Consider the following 20,081-nt stretch of genomic DNA (forward strand, 5'->3'; position numbering starts at 1 on the left):
TGCCCTCATTGATATGTCTAATAGGTTTCCTCTGTCCAGTGTACACCATGTTAAGATTTAGGACAGAGATTTCTAGGGAAGTTGTCCAGAAACATGTCCTGGGATGGATATTGATTAGTGGTGTGGCATGTAGGAGAAAATGGGCCAGCTTTTGAAAGAGTACTCTACTCCTGGTTCGGAAGTTCACCCCTGAACAACTACAGGGCCCTGATAAAGTGTTTGAAAGAGAATTGCTGTGGCAGTTCCAGAGAGGTGCAAAGTTATGGAATGTGCTGGACCATGGCTACTATTTATTGGACACTGCTTGTTTTTATGCAGCACCCTCAGAGGGAGGAGGAGGAAAGCAAAGCAACAGGCACTATGGCCATTCAAACTGCAGCTTACCCACAAGAGCAACCTGTGCTAAGAGCAGTTGCCTGTATTCAGAAGAAGAAATCCAAGACCAAATCAGTTGATGTAGTGAGTGATGAAAAGGAAGCAGGGCCCTCACAACAGGAGGAAGAGACAGGGCCAGAGATAATCACTCAAACCCTATCCCTGAGTGAGCTGCGAGACATACAAAAAGATTTCTCACTCCAGTCAGGTGAGCCCCTGGTGACCTGGGTGCTCTTATACTGGGCTATTGTGGCCCGTGATATGAAATTAGATGGTAGTGACACTTTGCAACTGGGATGCAAGTATTGACCCCAGGATTGGGAAAGGACCAGAAACTCTCAGCCTCTGGATGCAACTCCTGTCAAATGTGAGGGAAAGGTTTCCTTGGAAAGATGACCTTTTAGTGCACTGAGACAAGTGGAACACTATGGAGCAAGGTATCTGGTATACCTGAGAGAATTTGCTGTGCTGGAGATAATATTTTTAAATAATGAGCAATTCCTTACTAATCCAGACAATACCCAGTGTTCGCAAAACATATAGCAGACATTCTTACTGAGTGTGCTGATGTGATATGCCAACTCATTGGGAGTGATGTCATGGAAAGAAGGAGAACAAAATGTGGACTATTTGGTTACGAAACCTCAGATATATGAAGAAACTATCTCCACCCCATTATGGGCCCATGTCTCCTCAGTGGAAAGACTGACAGAGGATCTCCAGAAATTAAAAGAGGAAATTAAAGAGAAAATGTCTCACACCCTGCCCTGTGCTATTACAAAATGCTGCTTGTAGGTAGACCCCAAACCTTCACTTTTCTAAGATGTTTTTTTTCTTTTTATCCAAGACAGAAAAACACTGGACAGATGTGTATTACAGCAGTGTCCACTTCTTAGATTTGACTAGAAGTAAGATCTGGAATTTCACATTTCAAAGGAATCTTTATTAAATTCTAAGAGAAGTTCTAGTGCAAGAGTAAAATACTGCTCCTTATCTACTTAATTAACCCATTCCGAGGTTTCTTTTATTAAATTTATACATTGCAGTCTTGATGCGTTTTATGGTGATCATTGTCAGAATCATCTGAATTCACTGTCTGAATATGTCTGAATTGACAGATAGGTCTAGTTATTTTCAAATTTTTACTGTTTAGCCCAACTGTGCAGTTCAGATGCTCAGTGTCCTTCAGTGTGCTCCTCTGACCTTCTGTAAATGTATTTATTTGCTAATGGTTAACAGGTGAAGTTGAGTGGGAAGACTGGTCATTCTGCAGACATGATTCTAGTAGACCATAGCCTGGTTGTTACAGCACTAGGTGAGACAGTCATCAGGTAAGAATGAAAGTTGTTCTGGCTGCCCCTGAGAAGGGCCAGCTAAAAGGTACAGTCTGCAATGAACTGAGTATTTTGCTGAAATGTTGGTTGGGTTTTTTTTACCAATAATGAAAAAATCCCCTATTTTGTTTGTAAAAATAAGTAGAGAAATTAAATGAATTTTGTTTTTCTCAAGGACAGAAACTAATTTGGTATGGCTTGCTTTCTCTCTAGGTATTTTATTTTGTCAGGCAGTCCTACCTATTCTGTTCCTTCCTTGAGTGCTGTTACTGGTTTATTCTGAAAATAAATCCAGTTGGGGGTTTTGCATGAAAATGCAGCCCCTTTGCCATTCTTCCCTATGTTACTTTCTGATCCTTAGGATACTCATGGCATCAGCAACCAGAAAGAAATTGCTTACTTTTCAGGACATTTATTTTACTGTGATATAAGACAAGTATTTCAATTACTTATTTCCCTAATCCTTCAAAGTATGTTGCTTTGCCATACTGTTATGTCACTGCACTGTGTTCTGTAGTTTTACCTTTTTTGCAATCTTTTCTACCTTGTCTTTACTATGACCTGCTCCACCTGTTCTTCTAACCTTTGGGAGGGTGGGAGTGTTCCATTAATATCAGTATTTCCCTTTGTTGAGCCTCTGTCTGCTACTATCAGACAGAATCATTTGTTCATTTTGTGAGAATGCAATAAAGATCAAGTATCAAGAAGGAATAGCTTCATGGCAGTATTTAGTTGTAGAAAATCAATCTGGAATCCAAAGGACTACTGACTAACCCAGGAATATTCTTAAAATAGAGGACAAGCATAATTAGGGAGGAAGAAAATTGCAACTGGCCCTCACTTCTTTCATTTTTTTTAAAGCTGCACTTGCTTCTGACTTCTTTCTTCATAGGAGAATATCCCAAAACATGCTGCAGATTAAAAACTCAAAGGAAAAGGAGGAGATCGTTAAGAAATTCACATTCCCCAGGCAGCTTCTGACAATTTAATTTTAAAAATTAAATGATCTAAGTATTGTGGAAATAGTAAGTTAATGCCGTGTACAGCATCCTATTGACTGGGTTTGGCAAGACACTTGGAATGAAAAGCATTTTTAACACTCTTGTTTTGTGTGCCTTAGGTTCTGGGATTTGGATCAAGATGAGAACTATGTGCTCTCCCTAGATATGCAGTTTGGCTTTGAGGGGGGAGAATGTATTAACTGTGTCTCTTACTGCAGTGCTAAAGGTGAGAAATAACGTGGCAGCTGTGATCTCTGGTGCCAAACCTTGTCAAAGCTCAGCCTTCCATGCCCTGTAATAATTTCAGTATGTTTGTCTTGTGACTGAGGATCTCAGTGGTAGTATGTGATGCTGAGGATTTTAGTTTGGATTGGAAATATGCCTTGAAAGGTGCAGGGAAATAATTCCATACTCAACTACACTTGGACTCACTGTGGAGCTGTCTTGTGGCATATGAGCTGGATTCCCTTTGACACGAGTACCCCTGGAGTGCACCTAATGAACTCCAACATGTTTTGGGCATTCAGTCTACAAGCCTGCACTACAGCTAATGCAAAATAGAGCTTAGTGACATGTATTGTGTATATGCCTGGTCCTTACAACAGATCCTTTCTACAGACCTGCTCCTGGGCACTACCTCGTTGGCTAGTGTAGGCACAGCTGATATCTGCTGCAGTGGTTTTCAGTGGTTGGTTGCCCAAAGTGGCTACAAAACTAGCTATTTAAAAATAAACACAAGCCATTGGAGGAATTGCTGAGACTGGGGGATGCATGTATGGAGCAGCTTCCTCATGAGGGGCGGATCCGACCTCTGTTTTTGTGAGCAGTGACAGGACCCAAGGGAGCAGCTGTAGCTGTGTCCAGCCAGGGGAGGGTTAGACTGCATATCAAAAGTTTCTCCCCCCAGAGGGTGGTCAGGCACTGAGCAGGAAGTGGGGACAACCCCAAGGCTGCCAGAGGTAAAGAAGTGTTTGGACAACACTCTCAGGCACATATTGGGATTGCTGGGACTGTCCTGTGCAGGGCCAGGAGCTAGATTGGATGACCCTTGGGGATTCTTCCAGCTCAGGATATTCAATAGTTCTATATTCTAAGAAAAGGTTAAAATGAAGTAATTTCTGATGCATTTAAAAAATCACTTCATCTGGTAGCTTAGAAGATGCACCTTACCATGTGGAACTTCTCCCATTGGTTCTTCAGAAAAGTTCTCCAGTACAGGACTAGGATGTTGATTTGCAGTGAGGAGACAAATACTGTTGCTAGAAAGTGGCTTCTCAGTACCCAAGAACCAGAGCTTGCTGCCTGTTACATTGTGTAATGTGGATTTGTTTTTCTGAAGCCCAAGATGAAATGCCTGAAATGTTTGTGAATGGCAGGTATCTTGGCAGCTGGAACTAGCAAGGGGAGAGTAGCAATGTGGAAGAAAGCAGCAGGATCTCATCAGAGCATATGGGCTTCAGAGGGCAAGGAGAAGTGGAAGTTCCAGGCGTCTACAGAACTTGAAGGAAATGTCACTCAGATAAAGGTAAAAAAGGAAAGAGCCTCCTTGAATGTTAGTGAACTTCACAAACCTTAGATGAAAAGACCATCTTTGTGAAACCAGTGAACGTGATCTCTATCATATGGGTATGTGTTCCAGCAGAGGCTGGTCTTCCTTCAGAAGTAGGAGGAAAACCCCTGAGAATCAAGTAACTTTTAAAATTGGATGGGCAGAAATACTCCCTGTTTGTAGCTAGTCTCTCCATCATATGGCTCGCTAGCAAAACCTTTGGATTCAGCTCCCTGAAATTATTTTCTGGGAAAAAAAGTTTTATATTAATGAACAGCTTTTTTAGCATTCTGCTAAAAAGGCAAAGCATGTGCTTTAGGTTCTCCAACATCTTTGGTTGTTGGGTTTTATACCATATTATTAGTTTTTTCAATTTTTGAGTGTTTCTGTTATACTTTACATCAATCTGTTGCTGTGCTTCATATGTGAGAACAATCCCCATTATTTTTATAAGGAAAGAAAATCAAATATATCTGGTGACTTTCAAGAGAAAGTAATTTTATATTTGCTATTATTCTGTTTTCTCATAAGAGTGGAAAGTATTTTAAAAGCAATGGTAATTGCTTGCTCTGTGTTGGTGTAAGAGTGAGGGTCTGTAACACCATCCTACTTACAAAGTTAAAACAGAAGTGCTGTGAAAATGGAGAATCCAAGTGTTTTATTAACAAGCTTCAGTAACAAAATATCCAGGATATAGGAAATAAAGTGTGTTGTAAGTATCTCATACATCTCCTAATAGATACAGGTGATTGTGTCAGCTTTCCCATTCAAGCCTTTTCCAGGTAACAGGATATGGAGCACTGTCCAAAAATAGCACATCCCCTGCAGCCCCTGTAACTACACCGAAGGGGAAGTTGGTCATTGGGCTTTTTTATTGTTTTTTGTTTGTTCTGGTTTTTTGGGGTTTTTTTCCCAGTAAAGAACTGTTATTCCTTTTCCTATATTTTTTTCTTGGAAGCTCTGTATTTTTGAAGTTATAATAATTTGGAGGGAGGGGGCCAGCTTTCCATTCCAGGAAGGTTCCTGCCTTCCTTGGCAAACACATATCTTTTAAACCAGGACATTAATTGGTGACCAATGTGGGGCTCAAGGGCATTGAGAGGAAAGGGTGAAAAGAGAATACTAATTCTTGAGTAACCCATTTGTGTACTGGATGTAGAAACCTTGTTGGGCAGCACCGTGTGGTCTAGCCTACCCTGGTTTAGTAGGCATATGATCATGGCTATGTTTTTCCTGTTTGCAGGTCATTTATTCAAACATGGGTCCTATAACTAAGACCATTGTAGCTGTTACCCTGTTTGTAGAATGGTTCAATAAGGTGAGGAATTCAGTGCTCGTAAACTTCTTCTGAAATGTGGGCACAAGGCTATATAACTATCACATATGAAGTCTGTATCATTGGGGTTTCCTTAATAATGCTACCTATTGAGAGGAAGCAACACAGGAGGGAGTTTTCTCCCAACCCTTCACCCACTTCTTTGGGCCTACAACAACAGCTTCTGAAGAGTTAAATTTCCCTTAGAAGTTAAAGATTTTTTTTTTAATGTTTTTATTCAGTGAGGTCCATTCACCATTCAGAGACAGAGTGAGGTTACCTTGTGTAGCTGCCTCAAAACCTGCCACAGAGGTCGGGGACACTGCCCAGCAAAACCACTGCAGTCAGAGAGAAAGGTGGATAGTACAGTAGTGAAACAAACCGATGTTACAAATGTCCAGGTTCTAGCTAAACCACAGGGGCAGCCACAGCCAGCAGCAGCAGTCGGCCCTTTGCAATGAGGAAGGATAAGCCAATTGGTGTGCCCAGCTCATGATGATGCAGAACCAGGGCCCTCAAAGCCAGCAGAGGAGCCTGAGATCGTCACTGAGTCCCTGTTGCTTGACAGTCTCTGCAGTCTGTGAAAAGACATTACGTGATTAGGGGGCGAGGCTTTTTTGGCTTGGTTGATTCAAGTTTGGGACTTTACACGTACAGGCATGCAACTTGATGGTACCAAAGCAAGACTTTTGGGACCCTTGGCCCAGGGTGTGGCCATTGAGCAGGCGTTCGTGAGGGAGTCAGGACCCCTTTCTTTCTGGGAGTGGCTTCTAGCAAATGTAAGAGAGGTTTGTTCACAGGGACAGACTGCAGGAGCACCATCATAAAAGGCCATGCAAGACCATGGAGGAAGGATCCAATGCCTGGACAACAGGATAATGACCCTAACGAGGTCAGGTGCACAGTGCAAATGTGGTGGAGTCTGGCACATCAGGGGCCATCTGAATACTCCAGTTTAATGCCAAACATGCATCTCAGGGGCAACCAAGAGACAATGGGCTCTGTAGCAAGCAAATTTAGGAATTACTAGAGTAGGGTCCAAGGCCTGATGCAGACCCACATCTCTGCTGTAGAGACATTGGTTGAGAGTCTCAAGGATGATAATAAAAAACTCAGGGAGAGATGTTTACCTGTAGCACCAGTGCAAATCAGAGTCCTTGAAGTCATAGTCAGGCGTCCTCCAGACAGAGAGCGGGTATGCCTCACAAACTGACTTAAGATATTTCCTACTCAACCATGAAGAAGACATGAGATGGTGGCACAGGAAACCTACCTGTGTCCTAGCACCCTGAATACAAGAACTGAAGGAGAAAAGAAAAGGGAAGTCAGTGAGAGTGAGTGCAGTGCCAATTTCCCATGGGCAAGTATCTGACCCGCTGGAAGGTACCTCCCATATGTATTCACAAGAACTAGTATTAGAGGGGTCCTGCCTCTAGCCAGGTAGGGGCACCAGGGGACCACCATGTCTACTGGACTGTGTGGATATGATGGCCTGGCACGTGAAACCCATAAGAGTACAAGGCTTTAGTTGACACTGGTGCTCACTGGTGCTCACTGGTGCTCAATGTATGTTAATGCCACCAGGATGTGTGGGGTCAGAAACAGTCTCCATTTCTGATGTTACAGGGGGTTCTCAAGAGCTGAGGTTGTTGGAAGCTGAAGTGAGCTTGACTGGGAAGGACTGACTGAAGCACCCCACTGTAACTGACCCAGATACCCCACGTATTTTGGGCATTGACTACATTAAGAACAGATACTTTAAAGACCCAAGAGGACATTGATGGGCTTTTGGAATTGCTGCTGTGGAGACGGAAAGAACTAAGTGGCTAAACACCTTGCCTGGACTCAGAAAATTCTTCTGTGGTTAGGACTTTTGAAGGTAGAAGAAAAGCAAGTACCGATTGCCACCTCAACAGTGCATCACCGGCAGTATCAAAAAATGAAGATGCCATGATCCCCATTCACAAGATGATCCATGAGCTGGAGAGCCAAGGAGTGTTCAGCAAGGCCCACTTGTGCTTTGGCTTCATTGGGCCTGTGTGGAAGTCTGATGGAGAATGGAGATTGACAGTGGACTATCATGGCATGAATGAAGTTACACCATCACTGAGTGTTGCTGTGCTGGTCATGCTGGAGCTCCAGTATGAGCTGGAGTCCAAGGCAGCAAAGTGGCATGCCACTATTGACATTGCTAAAGCATTTTTCTTCATTTCTCTGGCAGCAGAGGGCAGGCCTCAGTTTGTCTTCACCTGGAGGGGTGTGCAGTACACCTGGAACTGACTGCCCCAGAGGTGGAAACACATCCCCATCATCTGCCGTGGACTGATCCAGGCTGCACTGGAGAAGGATGAGACTCCTGAACATCTGCAATACATTGATGACATCATCACGTGTGGGAGCAAGGCAGCAGAATTCTTTGAGAAAGGAGAAAAGATCATCCAGATTCTCCTGAAAGCTGATTTTGTCATCCAAAAGACTAAGGTCAAAGGACCTGCTTGAGAGATCCAGTTCCTAGGGATGAAGTAACAAGACGGACAGCGTGATACCCACCGAGGTCATCAACAAGATCACAGCAATGTCTCCGCTGACCAGCAAGAAGGAAACACAAGCTTTCCTAGGTGGCATAAGTTTCTGCAGAGTTCACATCTTGGGGTGCAGTCAGTTAGTGAGCCCTCTTTACCCGGTAACCTGCAAGAAGAACAATTTCCACTGGGGCCCTGAACAGCAGCAAGCCTTTGCCCAGATCAAGCAGGAAATTGCTCATGCAGTTGCCCTTGGCCCAGTCAGGACGGGACCAGAGGTGAAGAATGTGCTCTACTCTGCAGTCAGGAGCTATGGCTTGTCCTGGAGCCTTTGGCAGAAGGTGCCTGGGGAGACTCTGGGCCAGCCACTGGGATTCTGAAGCCAAAGTTACAAGGGGTCCAAAGCCAACTACACTCCAAGAGAGGAGATCCTGTTAGCCTGTGAAGGAGTTCAGACTGCCTCAGAGATGACTGGGACAGAGGCACAACTTCTGGTACCCTGACTGCCAGCGCTGACTGGTAGATGTTAAAATGAAAGGTTCCCTCTACCTGTCATGCCACTGATGCTACGTGAAGTGGATTGCCTTGATTACACAGCGCGCCTGTATTGGAAACCCAGATCACCCTGGGATCTTGGAAATAATTATGAATTGGCCTCAAGGTGCGGATTTTGTTCTGACAGATGAAGAGCAGGAACAGGTGATGTAAGCCGAGGAAACTCCACCATACAATCAACTGCCGACTAAGAAACATGCTACACTCTTTTCAGTAATGATTCCTGTCACATTGTAGGAATGAACTGAAAATGGAGCCCCATGTGACAAGTTACAGAAGGTACCAAAGGAGAAGGTAGGTCAAGCCAGTTTGTGCAACTCAAAGGTGTCCAGTTGGCCTTGGACATTGCTGAATGAGAGAAGTAGCCAAAGAATTACTTTTATACTGACTTTTGGGGATTGACATATGCTCCAGGGGGGTGAGTGGACAGATGGAAAAAGACCAACTGACAGTGTAGAGGAAAACCAGTCAGGACTTGCTGAAGAATGGCAAGACATTGCCATTTGAATGGAGAAGCCACCTGTCAAAGTGTGTCATGTGGATGCCCATGTCCCCAAATGTCAGGCTAATGAGGAGGTGGAAAATGAACAGGTGGATCAGGCTGCAAAAATTGAGGTGTCACAGATAGATTTGGACTCGCAACACAAGGGAGAGCTGTTCCTAGCTCGATGGGACCACGATGCCTCAGGCTGTCAGGGCAGAGGTGCTACCTATAAGGGGGCATGAGACTGAGAGGTGGATCTAACTGTGGACAGCATCTCCCAGGTAATCCGTGGTAGTGAAATGTGCACTGCCATCAAACAGGCCAAGCAGGTGAAGCCCCTATGGTATGGTAGGTGGTTGTCCGATATAAGTATTGGGGGGGGCAGAACGATTACATCACACTGCCTCAAACCTGCCAGGGCAAGAGCTATATGCTCACAATGGTAGAAGCCACCACTGGATGGTTGGAAACCTACGCTATGCCTCACACTACTGCCTGGAACACCATCCTGGGCCTTGAAAAGCAGGTCCTTTGGAGGCATGGTACCCCTGAGAGGATTGAGTCAGACAATGGGACTCATTTCAAGAACATTTTATTAAACACCTGGGCTAGAGAACATGGTATTTAGTGAGCATACCACGTTCCTTACTATGCACCAGCTGCTGGGGAAATTGAGCAGTGCAATGGGCTACTAAAAACAACATTGAAGACAACAGGAAGTAGGACCTTCAAGCAGTGGGATCTGCACTGAGCAAAGGCTACAGGGTTAGTTAACACTAATGTTCCACTAAGCAAGGTGGCCCTGCCCAATCTGAACCCCTGTGTACCGCAGATGGCGATAAGATTCTAGTGGCACATATGAGAGGTATGTTAGGAAAGACTTATTTGGATGAATTCTGCCTCAAGCAAAGACAAAGACATTTGTCAGGTTGTCTTTGCTCGGGGACATGGTTGCACTTAGTAGGTGGTGCAGGAACATAACATATACCTCAATGGGACCTTGTTTTGGGGTGAACTGTCTGACGTTGTACCTGTATCCATATCTGCATGTATATATGTATATAATTAGGATAATGCATGAATGTCTATAGTTAAAAAGTGTAAGTTCAATGTAACATGTTTGTATGGGAAAAAAAATTGGGGTGGATAATGTTGGGGGTTAGGTTTTCTCAAAGGAATTGCTTCCCATTTGTTGTCTTCCTGAGGCCACCGTTAACCCTGGGGAGGCTCAGGGCTCACATCGGAGCATCCCCTGGAGCCATGAGGGAGCCACTGTACACCCTCTGCCTCGCCCAATGGCGCCCCCCGCTGGTTGTGGTCATATCTGCAACCAAGGGGAAATTGCTTGACTGGTGGGAAAACTTACGATTTTTTTCTTTGTTGTTTTTTGTTTGTTCTGTTTTATAGATATATATTTTCTAGTAAAGAACTGTTATTCCTTTTTCCATATTTTTTCCTGGAAGCCCTGTATTTGTGAAGTTATAATAATTTGGAGGGAGGGGGCCAGCTTTCCATTCCAGGAAGGTTCCTGCCTTCCTTGGCAGACAAATGTCTTTTAAACCAGTACACTGGATAACAAGCATAATAGTTTGAATCTGTCATATTTCCCAGTCATTCCCTGTAGTTTGTATTTAGATAGTAGGACTTTGCATATGTATGAAAATATTTATTCTGTCTTTTCCCATGTTACTTCTCTTGCAACACTGCTGTGACAATTCAAGACTAGAGATGAAATTGTGTGGTTTTTCTCTTCCCATTATGTACAGTGGGGGTCCCGAAAAAACCTGCTGGCAGTGAACAACATCAGCTCTGTGGTGATCCTCAGTGAGCAGGCCATGTTGGCCCATTTTCATCAGCAGGTGGCCGTGATACAGGTGTCTCCCAACCTCTTCAATGTGACGATCTTCAGCACAGGAACCACTCACAGCCTTCGTGTTGACATGAATGCTAGTGGAGTCTTTGCTACTCAGGTTAATGGGTTTGGTTTTTTTTTTTTGTTGTTGTTATTTATTTGCCTAATCAGTTGCCTAGTTAGGTTTATCAAGACCGAACTTCCTAAGTCTTTAAGAAAAGTCTTTTTTTTTTTTTAATATTCAATGTAGTGTGTTATGAAGGTATTGTTGTAACAGTAGCAATGGTGCTGCAGTGGAGCTGGTTTTTTCTAAGATAGAACAGGGACTCACAGGGAAATGCTCTAGGGTGCTCACTAGAACCCAGAGAACCTCTGGGCTGCTAAAAGCCTTCCAACCCAATGTCCAGAGGAACTAGTAACTGGTGGCTATTGTAGGGGAATTCTTGCCATGTTACTGCATGAATTCCTGCATGCCTCCAAAAGGAACTAAAAGTATATATTTATTTGGTGTTTTGTTTGTTTGTTTTAGGATGCTGTAGTATTCTGGAATGGGAAGCAAGTGGCTGTCTTTGAGTGCTCAGGAGATACCTTCAGAAGTGCAGGTAGGACTTAAAACATTGGTCAGCGTCTGAATGCTTCTTTTCTTCCAATGTTATACGTTCATTCATGGTAGCTGATGCACTGTAAGCATAGAATCAAAGAACGGTTTGGGTTGGAAGGGACTTTAAAGCACATCTTGTTCCAACCCCCCTGTCATGGGCCGGGACACCTTCTTCTAGACTGGAAAAACCCTCAGGGCTAGAGAAAGCTTTTATATGATGTAGTTAAATTACATTATAGAGGGCCTTGCACAAAACACCATGTAAGGCTAGAACTACTTCTTTTTATATTTTTTAAGTACACCACTGATTTGATCAAGAAGACCAGTTTTTTCCTGCTTTTGTAGCTGTCGCTCCTGTTGCTTTTACAGATAAGACATGGCAATGACTATTGAACGCTTTTCCACTTTGCTTGAGAGAAAGTGTAATCAAAGGGTCTGGGAAAGGGGCTTTTTGTCCCAGCTCTCAAGAGAAGTTATCCCGTAAATTGCTCTGTACAGTGCCAAGTAGAGTAAATTAGGTTTTTAAATTATTAATTCTCCCCTAAATATTTCTGCCTCGAGAAATAAGTGGTGTAGAATTCCATCAATTCCATCCTAAATCTTGGGATTTGTCTTTTAAGAATCATTAAGTGTTTTCTGATTGTCTATATTTACTGATATATTTTATAACTTTTCCATGCTGAATCATTGCTTTATTACCACCAAGGTCCTAACAGTCTACACCACTTCTGAAGTTATTGCAGAGCCACTGTTCTGACAGAGATTCTGTTATCCCCCTTCAATAGCAGTTCACTGAAGGGAAAAGTGAATTCTCTTACCAGAACCTCATACTGCACTTTTTTTTTTCTTTCTTTCCCTCCCTGTATCAACTCTTTGCCCTTTCTTTCTCACTTGTTTCCATGGACAGAGTGTACCAACACCTGTTTATAATGGGAATCCCAGCTTTAAAATGTAGTGGCAGTATGGAAGAAGGCTAAAACACCAAGAAGCTGGGATTCAATAGTGACTGACAGATTGAAAAAGAGATTTGGTGCAAGATAGTGGAAATTGTGTGCTATAAGTTACTTTTTTTTTTTCTTTTTACAGAACATATTTATTGTAATGATGGCTTTGTTGTGATTGTTCCAGGCTCTTTCCTTTGTGACTCTCCAGTTCTGTCTGTTCATGGAGAAAATCTGTACACAGTGGAGCCGTATCGGATCCAGGTCCGCACCTGGCAGGTAAGGACTGAGAAAACCATGAAGGGATAAAAAGACCTTGTTGTTTTCAAAGATTGGTGTTAGAGCTTAGAAGTAATGTGCATGATCTTCCTAAATCTATTAACTCTTCCTTGTCATAATGCAATACTCAAAATATATTTTGAGTATTTCAGCAGAAAGGTCTTTGATATTTTGTGTTCTTTAAAAAGTCTGCCACTCTGAACACTACTGCAGTGTAACTAATAAGTATTTATAGACTTTAAGACAATCTAAATTGCATGCAGGTTGAGATACATATACTACTTTCAGGAAGATGATCATACTGAATATTCTTACAAGATAATGAAAAATATCGCTTGCACATTTTGTGTGAACCTTTGCAGCCTCTGCTAGTCTATGAGAACCAAAAAGAGCAATCTAATTATCAGAGTTCTGTGATACATAATTTTATTTAGGAAGCAAATATTATATTTTAGAATGGGTGTGATTCATCACATAAATATAATGTATTTGTTTTTACAGCTATATATTTAAGGACCTTCAGGGACTTGATATTTCTGTATGTCTTTGGTAACCTTGGTAAAGGTTGTGTTACTAAAGAGGAAATTATTGCAGAAGGATGCCTTTAAATTTACACTTTTTTTGAGGTTATGTACATACCTGAAACCCAGATTGAATTTGTGTGTGTATGTTTCTCGTATTTGCTTGGAGTGATTAACAGAGAAGTTCAGCAATTTGTGACTCAACTTGGTGACAAAATAAGTCCCTTCTAGTGAGGCTGTGGCCACACAAACCTGGTGTTACACATTTCTTCCCAGGGCACAGTTAAACAGCTGCTCGTGTTCTCTGAAGCAGAGGGGAATCCATGCCTCCTGGATGTCTGTGGGAATTTCCTGGCTGTGGGAACTGATCTGGCTCACTTGAAAATCTTTGATCTCTCACGCAGGTATTAATGAGGCTTTAAAAATAATCAGTTTATAGTTAAGTGTGTATTTTGTGGGGAATCTTCAGCTGTTTTTGATTTGATGAAAAGCAACAGTCCCTTTGAATCTTGAGACAATACATGCAGTTATGTGAACTGATGGCATATTTCCAAAGCAAGGGAGAAACCATGGAATTATTAGGCAAGTCATGGATTGATGAGGATGATGATTATTATTTTAAAAAGAGGATACCATGAGGGATATTTGAGTGCATTTTAAAGTGTGTGGAGAATTTATGGATGATCAAGCTAAGGATGTCCCATTTCTTTTAGTATCTTGAACAAGACTTGAATCTCAAAAGAGCTGAAATAAAGCCAGGTCTTGTATTTCTTCATAAATCAATGAATCTATGGAGAAAGTGAACCTAGAACTGTGGAGACTCTGTTCTTTCTCCTGTTTAGGTTAAGGAGTTTACCTGACTTTGTTCAAAGGTTGCTGTACTCTCATACTGACGAGCGTGAAAAAGATACTGACATGACGTTCATTTTGAAAATGTAGCTGCTGATGACAAACAGAATTTTGAAAAGCTTAAAAACCTGAAGAGTGAAACAGATTCTGTTCTTCTTTGCATGCTGTCACCAGAGGAATGCTAAAATCTAGTTAGTTGCCATCTGGAAACTACTTGGGTTGAGATCACACACATTCCCCCTGGGACAGTTTGAAGGTTATTAGATTCGAGCACGTTGTAACTAGCATAAATATGTTTGATAGTGAGAAAAAATAGATTTACTCATGTATGCTATGATAAATTTTTGCATTTGGTACTGAAAATACCCTTTCTCAAATTATGACACTTTAATTTCAGGGGACTGTAATTGGCTGAGAACAAATCTTATTTTTATAGAATCAAACATGTTTTTTTCACGAGATTGTATTATAGCTCTAAATTGCTGTCACTTCAAATTACTGTCACTTTTTGCTGCATTCTTTCGTTTCATGAGATTTGTCCTCTTTGTTGCTGACTGATTTCTGGGTTTGTATCTATAACAGCAATAAAATCCTTTTGAGATAATAAAATATATAAATGTGCCCTGCTAATCACATTTCTTTAGTTCTGCTGCTCTGTGTGCTTCCCGTACACAGAACTTTTATGTGAATGGACTCTATTCCAAATTCATGGTACTGTTCAGCTTATTTCTGTAGGAAAAGTAGGCCTCTGAATTGAGAATTATGTTCAGATGTTCTTGCTGTATAGCCATGTTTTGGGAATCCTGTAGAAACACTGACATTTATTCTTGCTGATTCATTGAGGAAAGAGTGTCTGTTAACTTAGTCCTGAAAGAAAAGCAGTGGCAGCAATCCTCTGGAGAGGAAGTGGGACACAACTGGGGCAGTTGTGTCATATAGTCAAAATATGCCTTTGAAATATGCTTAAAAGTCTTACCCATAATTTGCTAAATTGCCAGTTGCTTGCCACCATATAATTGAAGTTTATTCCTTCCCACAGAGAGGCAAAAGTGCACTGCAACAGCAAGAGTTTATCCAAGCTGCTTCCTGGCCATGGAGACATTTTGTCTGTGAAGTGCAATGCTAATGGCAGCAAAGTCAGCATCCTTGTCAGCAGGGTGAGGCACAGCTCTTCACTCACTGTCTGGGACTTTTCTATTGGTTCATAGGCTGGTGTGGGTCAAGATTACTGAGGACGCAAGAATCACTTCTCAGAAATAAACCTACCTGGTCCAGGCAGTGTATTGAGTCATATAATGAAGTGTCGTGTCCCAGCATTATTTAAGGTCTCTTAAGGCTTTGTTCTGTGTTGGAATTCAGAAAAGGAATATTTTAGTTACAAAAGCTGCTTTGTAGCATTTCAAAGAAATCTAAGGCTCGCTTGTTGGAATAGAAAACCAGAAATTTTCTGATATTTCTTAGTAAGAATGACCTCATGTGATTACTAAGAAAGAAAGCTGAGGGCATGAAGCATATGGGATAAACTTACCTAATTCTTCTTTTTGACTGCATGCTCCAGCACCCTTTGTTTTCCTTTCTTGTAGGTGGATGGGAACATTGATTCCAAGATCTGTTTCTATGATGTTGAAATGGACCAAGTTACGCTCTTTGATTTCAAGGCTGAACAGGGAGATGGTAGAGAGAACCTTTCTGCTGGACAAAGCATTGGCAAGTAAGGAGCTTTTGCTTCAAGAAGCATTAATGGTGGATTTAAGACGGAAATCTGCCCTGTGGAGACAAGCACATCCTGATTCTGACATTCCTCCATCTTGGGAAGGAGTTTGTATGAATTTAATTCTTTATTTCTAAAAAACGAATTAACACTGAATTGTATGTCCATCAAGCTGCATCCCTATCTATTCCAATAATCCGAGCTAGGGAGTGTTGTGGTTTGACATTGGCCAAACGCTAGGCGCCCGCAACAGTTATTCGCTTACCCTTGTCTTTAAAGTTGGGCAGAGAGGAGGGAAGGAAAAAAAAAGGAATTAACAGAGGGTTCATGAGTTGAGATAAGGACTGGGAGAAAAACACTCTAAGGGCAAGATGGGTTTAAATTTAAAGGTATAAAGTATATTTATTATTAACAGAATCAGAGGAGGATCATGAGAAGTTAAATAAGCCCTTAAAACAGCTCTTTTCCTGCTAGCCCTTCCCTCCTTCCCATCCTGCAGGGAGATAGGACATGGGAGTTTTGGTCAGTTTGTCACTCAAGATCTTCTTCTGTTCACTCAGGGAGAGGAGTCTTTCCTCTGCTATGCCATGGGGTCCCTCCCACAGGCAAACAGTCTTCCCAAAATTGTTGTGACATGGCTCACTCGTCCATGGGGTGCAGTCCTTGAAGGATAGGCTGCTCTAGTTTGGAAGCAAGGGCTCTCTCTCTCTCTCTCTCGCTCTCTCTCTCCCTCTCTCTCTCTCTCTCTCCAGGTCTTCTACTAGACCACAGCTTTCTCTAGCATCCACCTGCTCCAGCAGGAGCACTTTTCTTATGGGCTGTGAGTGGATTTCTGCGTCCCCCGTGGACTTCATGCATTACCAGGTGACAGTTTGTTTCAGCATGGTCCTCACCATGGCTTGCAGAGGAATCTGAGCACTGATGCTTGGAGCACCTCCTCCCTCTCTTTTTCCACTGACTTTGGTGTCACCATCTTGTTCTCCCTCACGTGTCTTCACTTCCTCCTCTTCTTTGACTTGAAAAAAACTGCTGCTTGTAGTTACCATTGTCAACAAGTTCCACTAATTCAAAGATTCTTGCAGGATCCTGCAATGCTGAGAAGTTGATCCTGTCTAGGTTGCGTGTCAGGGAATTGCTCACCATGCTTTCACTGCCAGCCGGGCAGGCCTGCCACCCTTGCAGGGGCAGTGGTGGCTGCCATGGTGCTGGTGCTATTGAACACCTCTCTTCATGTAGGGCACTGGGAGGGGGAAGCTGCCCCTGCCTTTCTGCCTGTGGTGCGGCTGGCCAGGGGTGGCCAGGCAGGCAAGGCTTGCCTTGGGCTGTGCCAGCATGGTGGCGACCCTGGCACCTCCCCACTCCAGGGGGAAATCTGCATGTTCTCTGTTCTGATTCTATTCTTAAACATGTTATCACAGAGGCATTACCAGCCTCTCTAATTGGGCCAGCAGCATGTCCATCTTCAGAGCCATCAGAGATTGGCTCTGTCAGATATGGTGGAAGCTTCTAGCAGCTTCTCACAGAAGCTACCCCTGAGGTGCATGCCCTCCCCTGCAGCCAATCACCAAGCTATGCCAAATCAGCACACCCTGAAAGCAAGCTCAAAATAAACAGTAGGTAGTTCTTCAGCCAACATGCAGCTGAACCAAGGAATTCCTTGCAAAGTCAGTAAAGAAGATGAAGGAAGTGCTTATGGAGATACTGGACAAATTCATAGAAGAGAAATTCAGGGAGAGCTACTAGCACTTTGGAAGCTATATCAAGCTAGAGATCTCTGAGGAGAGGATGATTTGGTGTTGGGAGTTTTATACAGAGGTATTACATGATTAGAATCAGGATCCAGATCTTTAAATTTAAAAAAAAATCTTGGAAAGCTACCCTTCCTTGAAGACTTTACATAATAGGGAATTGAGAAGAGGACATTTTGAAGGTCCTTTTAGGAATAAAGGTATTTTTAAAATATAATAAAAATTGAGTTTGTGTGGGTAAAAACTCTTGACTTCTCTATTTAGAGCTGATGCCTTTCTGTCCATGCAAACTGTGCTGTAGGAAGTGCATTAGAAATCCTAGCAGCACAATGCAGTGAAGTGGGAATGCTTGTGAAAGTATGGTGTAATATTAGAGTAAAAATTCCCATTTGATTTTACAATAATTTTTCTGACTGTATTTTTCTTGAGAAAAACCAGCATTGGAACAGGTGGATTGCTTTTTTAGCTACTATCTGCTATGGGTATTACAAGCAAAGAAAAGGAATTACCCTCCTTACCACTGAAAGTCAGAAGAAACTACCCAGCTCATCAAAAACTAAGGCCAATGCAAATCTGGGGCCTTATGTCCTGGTTAGTTATGGAGTAGTGTTGTCAAGAGTTAAGTGAGGAAGTTGTTTCCAGGTGCAGTATCTTGTGTAGCCCAACAGAAGCCAACCCAAGCCAGGAATGCTGTTTTACTGTTTGAGTGTTAAATACTGTCTGTATGAATAATCCATTTATCTGTGCATCCTTTTGAAGCATCTTCAAATTAGAGTGAGTCAACTCAGCAGAAAGTGATAATAATCTACACCTCTTCTGCTTCTCTTCCTGCCTCCTGAGGCAAAATCTAAACACTCCCAGGTTTTTTTACACAAATTCTTTTTTTGATTTGCAATTTACTGATTTTGAATTCCATGGCAGGGAGAGGACTTAGGCCATTTCTGCACCTCTTTGAATGTCTCTTTCAATTTGCCCTTTAGCCCTACTCCAGTCCTCCCCACAACTTCCACCTTTCAGTGGTGACAGCAAGTGAGGAAATACTTAAATGGCGTCTTTGGTTTTTCTTTTAAATAGTTTGACATTTTTTCAGAAGAATGAATACTAAGCCATTGCTAAAATAGTGTGATTCTGTATGTCTGGAGTCTTGACACACTGAAGTAGTATTGAAATGCCCAAAGGAGGCAGTAAGATGCTATTATTTTAACTACTGACAGAGACTGGCTTTCCCAAGTGTTCTGGTTCAGGGCAAATTTGGGAGAGAGCCCCCAGAGGGGTTCCTCTAGAAAAGCAGATTCAATTGGCCCTTCTTCCCCACTGTTTTGGGAGAAAATACCTCCTTGGAGAAAAGTGGAAAAAACTGTTTATTGAACAATAAAACCTAAACAATATTGAACAATAAAACCCCTTGTTGCTCCAAAAGAGAGGACAAACTGAGAAAGTCCCCTCCCTCGGTTGCAGTTCAGCTCACACAGGCTCTTATCATCCCTCCGGTGCTGGAAATGTTGCGGGCCAGGCCCAGCCTGGTGGGCCACAGATGCTAGCTGCCGGTGCTCTTCTGGGTGTTCAGTCCAGAGCAGGTTTCAAGAGGTCCAAAGAAAAGGGAAAAAAGAAAAAAAACCACGGTCCAGGGAACTTCTTTGCCTCAGCAAGCTAAACTAACTAAAAGCAAAGGAGAGCTCTGTCTCACTGTCTGTTCATCCACAGACAACACAGTCCAGGAGCAGGAATGTGGAGGAGTGAGTGCAGTGTCTCAAAAAAACTGCTGCTTCTTCTCTCCCCCCTTCACTCTCTGCAACAAGTCTTAAAGGTGCAAAACTTATTATTCAGCATAAACAGAACAAGACTATTGGGGATAAAAGCATCATATATCAACCCAGGACACCAAGGCTGCAGGGGAAGTCCTTGTGCTGTTCCACAGTGCCTTAGAATTCTTGACATGCAGTAGTCAGGTGGTGGTTGATCTCTTCTCCCAGGTAACATTCAATAGGATGAGAGGAAATGGCCTCAAGTCGTGCCAGTAAAGATTTAGATTGGGTATTAGGAAAAATTTCTTCAGGTGGAATTGTCAGGCATTGGAACACGGTGGCCATGGCAATGGTGGGAACACTTCCTTCCTGGGAAGTGTTCAAAAAATGTACGAATGTGGCACTCTGGGACATGGTTTAGTGGTGAATGTGGTGATGGTGCTGGGTGCATGGTTGGACTTGGTGATTTTAGAGGACTCTTCCAATCTTAATGAGTCCATGGTTTGAAGACAGAGCTGAGGTAACCCCTGTGTTACAGCAGCAGGCACTGAGGTAGATGCTCAAGGGTTTCTGTAGGACCTGCAATCGCAGGGCAGGCAGATTTTGAGTACCTATTTTTATAGGTGGTACCAACTTGTTTTTCTACAGAAATGCTTTATGTCCTGTCACCACTCTCAGTGTAACAGACCAAACTAGAAG

At 42.6% G+C, this 20,081-nt stretch overlaps 1 protein-coding gene across 2 annotated transcripts in view; it reads left to right on the top strand.

Annotated features, from left to right (window-relative positions):
- IFT140 (intraflagellar transport 140) overlaps positions 1-20,081 on the top strand; it is an 84,633-nt gene that overhangs the window by 15,841 nt on the left and 48,711 nt on the right. The window contains exons 7-15 of one of the 2 annotated variants that reach the window (XM_066561165.1): positions 1,615-1,706; positions 2,830-2,936; positions 4,087-4,235; positions 10,902-11,105; positions 11,517-11,589; positions 12,675-12,808; positions 13,606-13,733; positions 15,218-15,335; positions 15,762-15,889. In XM_066561165.1, the coding sequence (XP_066417262.1) occupies positions 1,615-1,706; positions 2,830-2,936; positions 4,087-4,235; positions 10,902-11,105; positions 11,517-11,589; positions 12,675-12,808; positions 13,606-13,733; positions 15,218-15,335; positions 15,762-15,889 (1,133 nt within the window). The remainder of the gene's footprint in view (positions 1-1,614; positions 1,707-2,829; positions 2,937-4,086; positions 4,236-10,901; positions 11,106-11,516; positions 11,590-12,674; positions 12,809-13,605; positions 13,734-15,217; positions 15,336-15,761; positions 15,890-20,081) is intronic. The other variant, XM_066561164.1, reaches the window with a different exon arrangement.

The sequence above is a fragment of the Molothrus aeneus genome, chromosome 16, assembly GCF_037042795.1.
Source record: "Molothrus aeneus isolate 106 chromosome 16, BPBGC_Maene_1.0, whole genome shotgun sequence".
NCBI lineage: Eukaryota > Metazoa > Chordata > Aves > Passeriformes > Icteridae > Molothrus > Molothrus aeneus.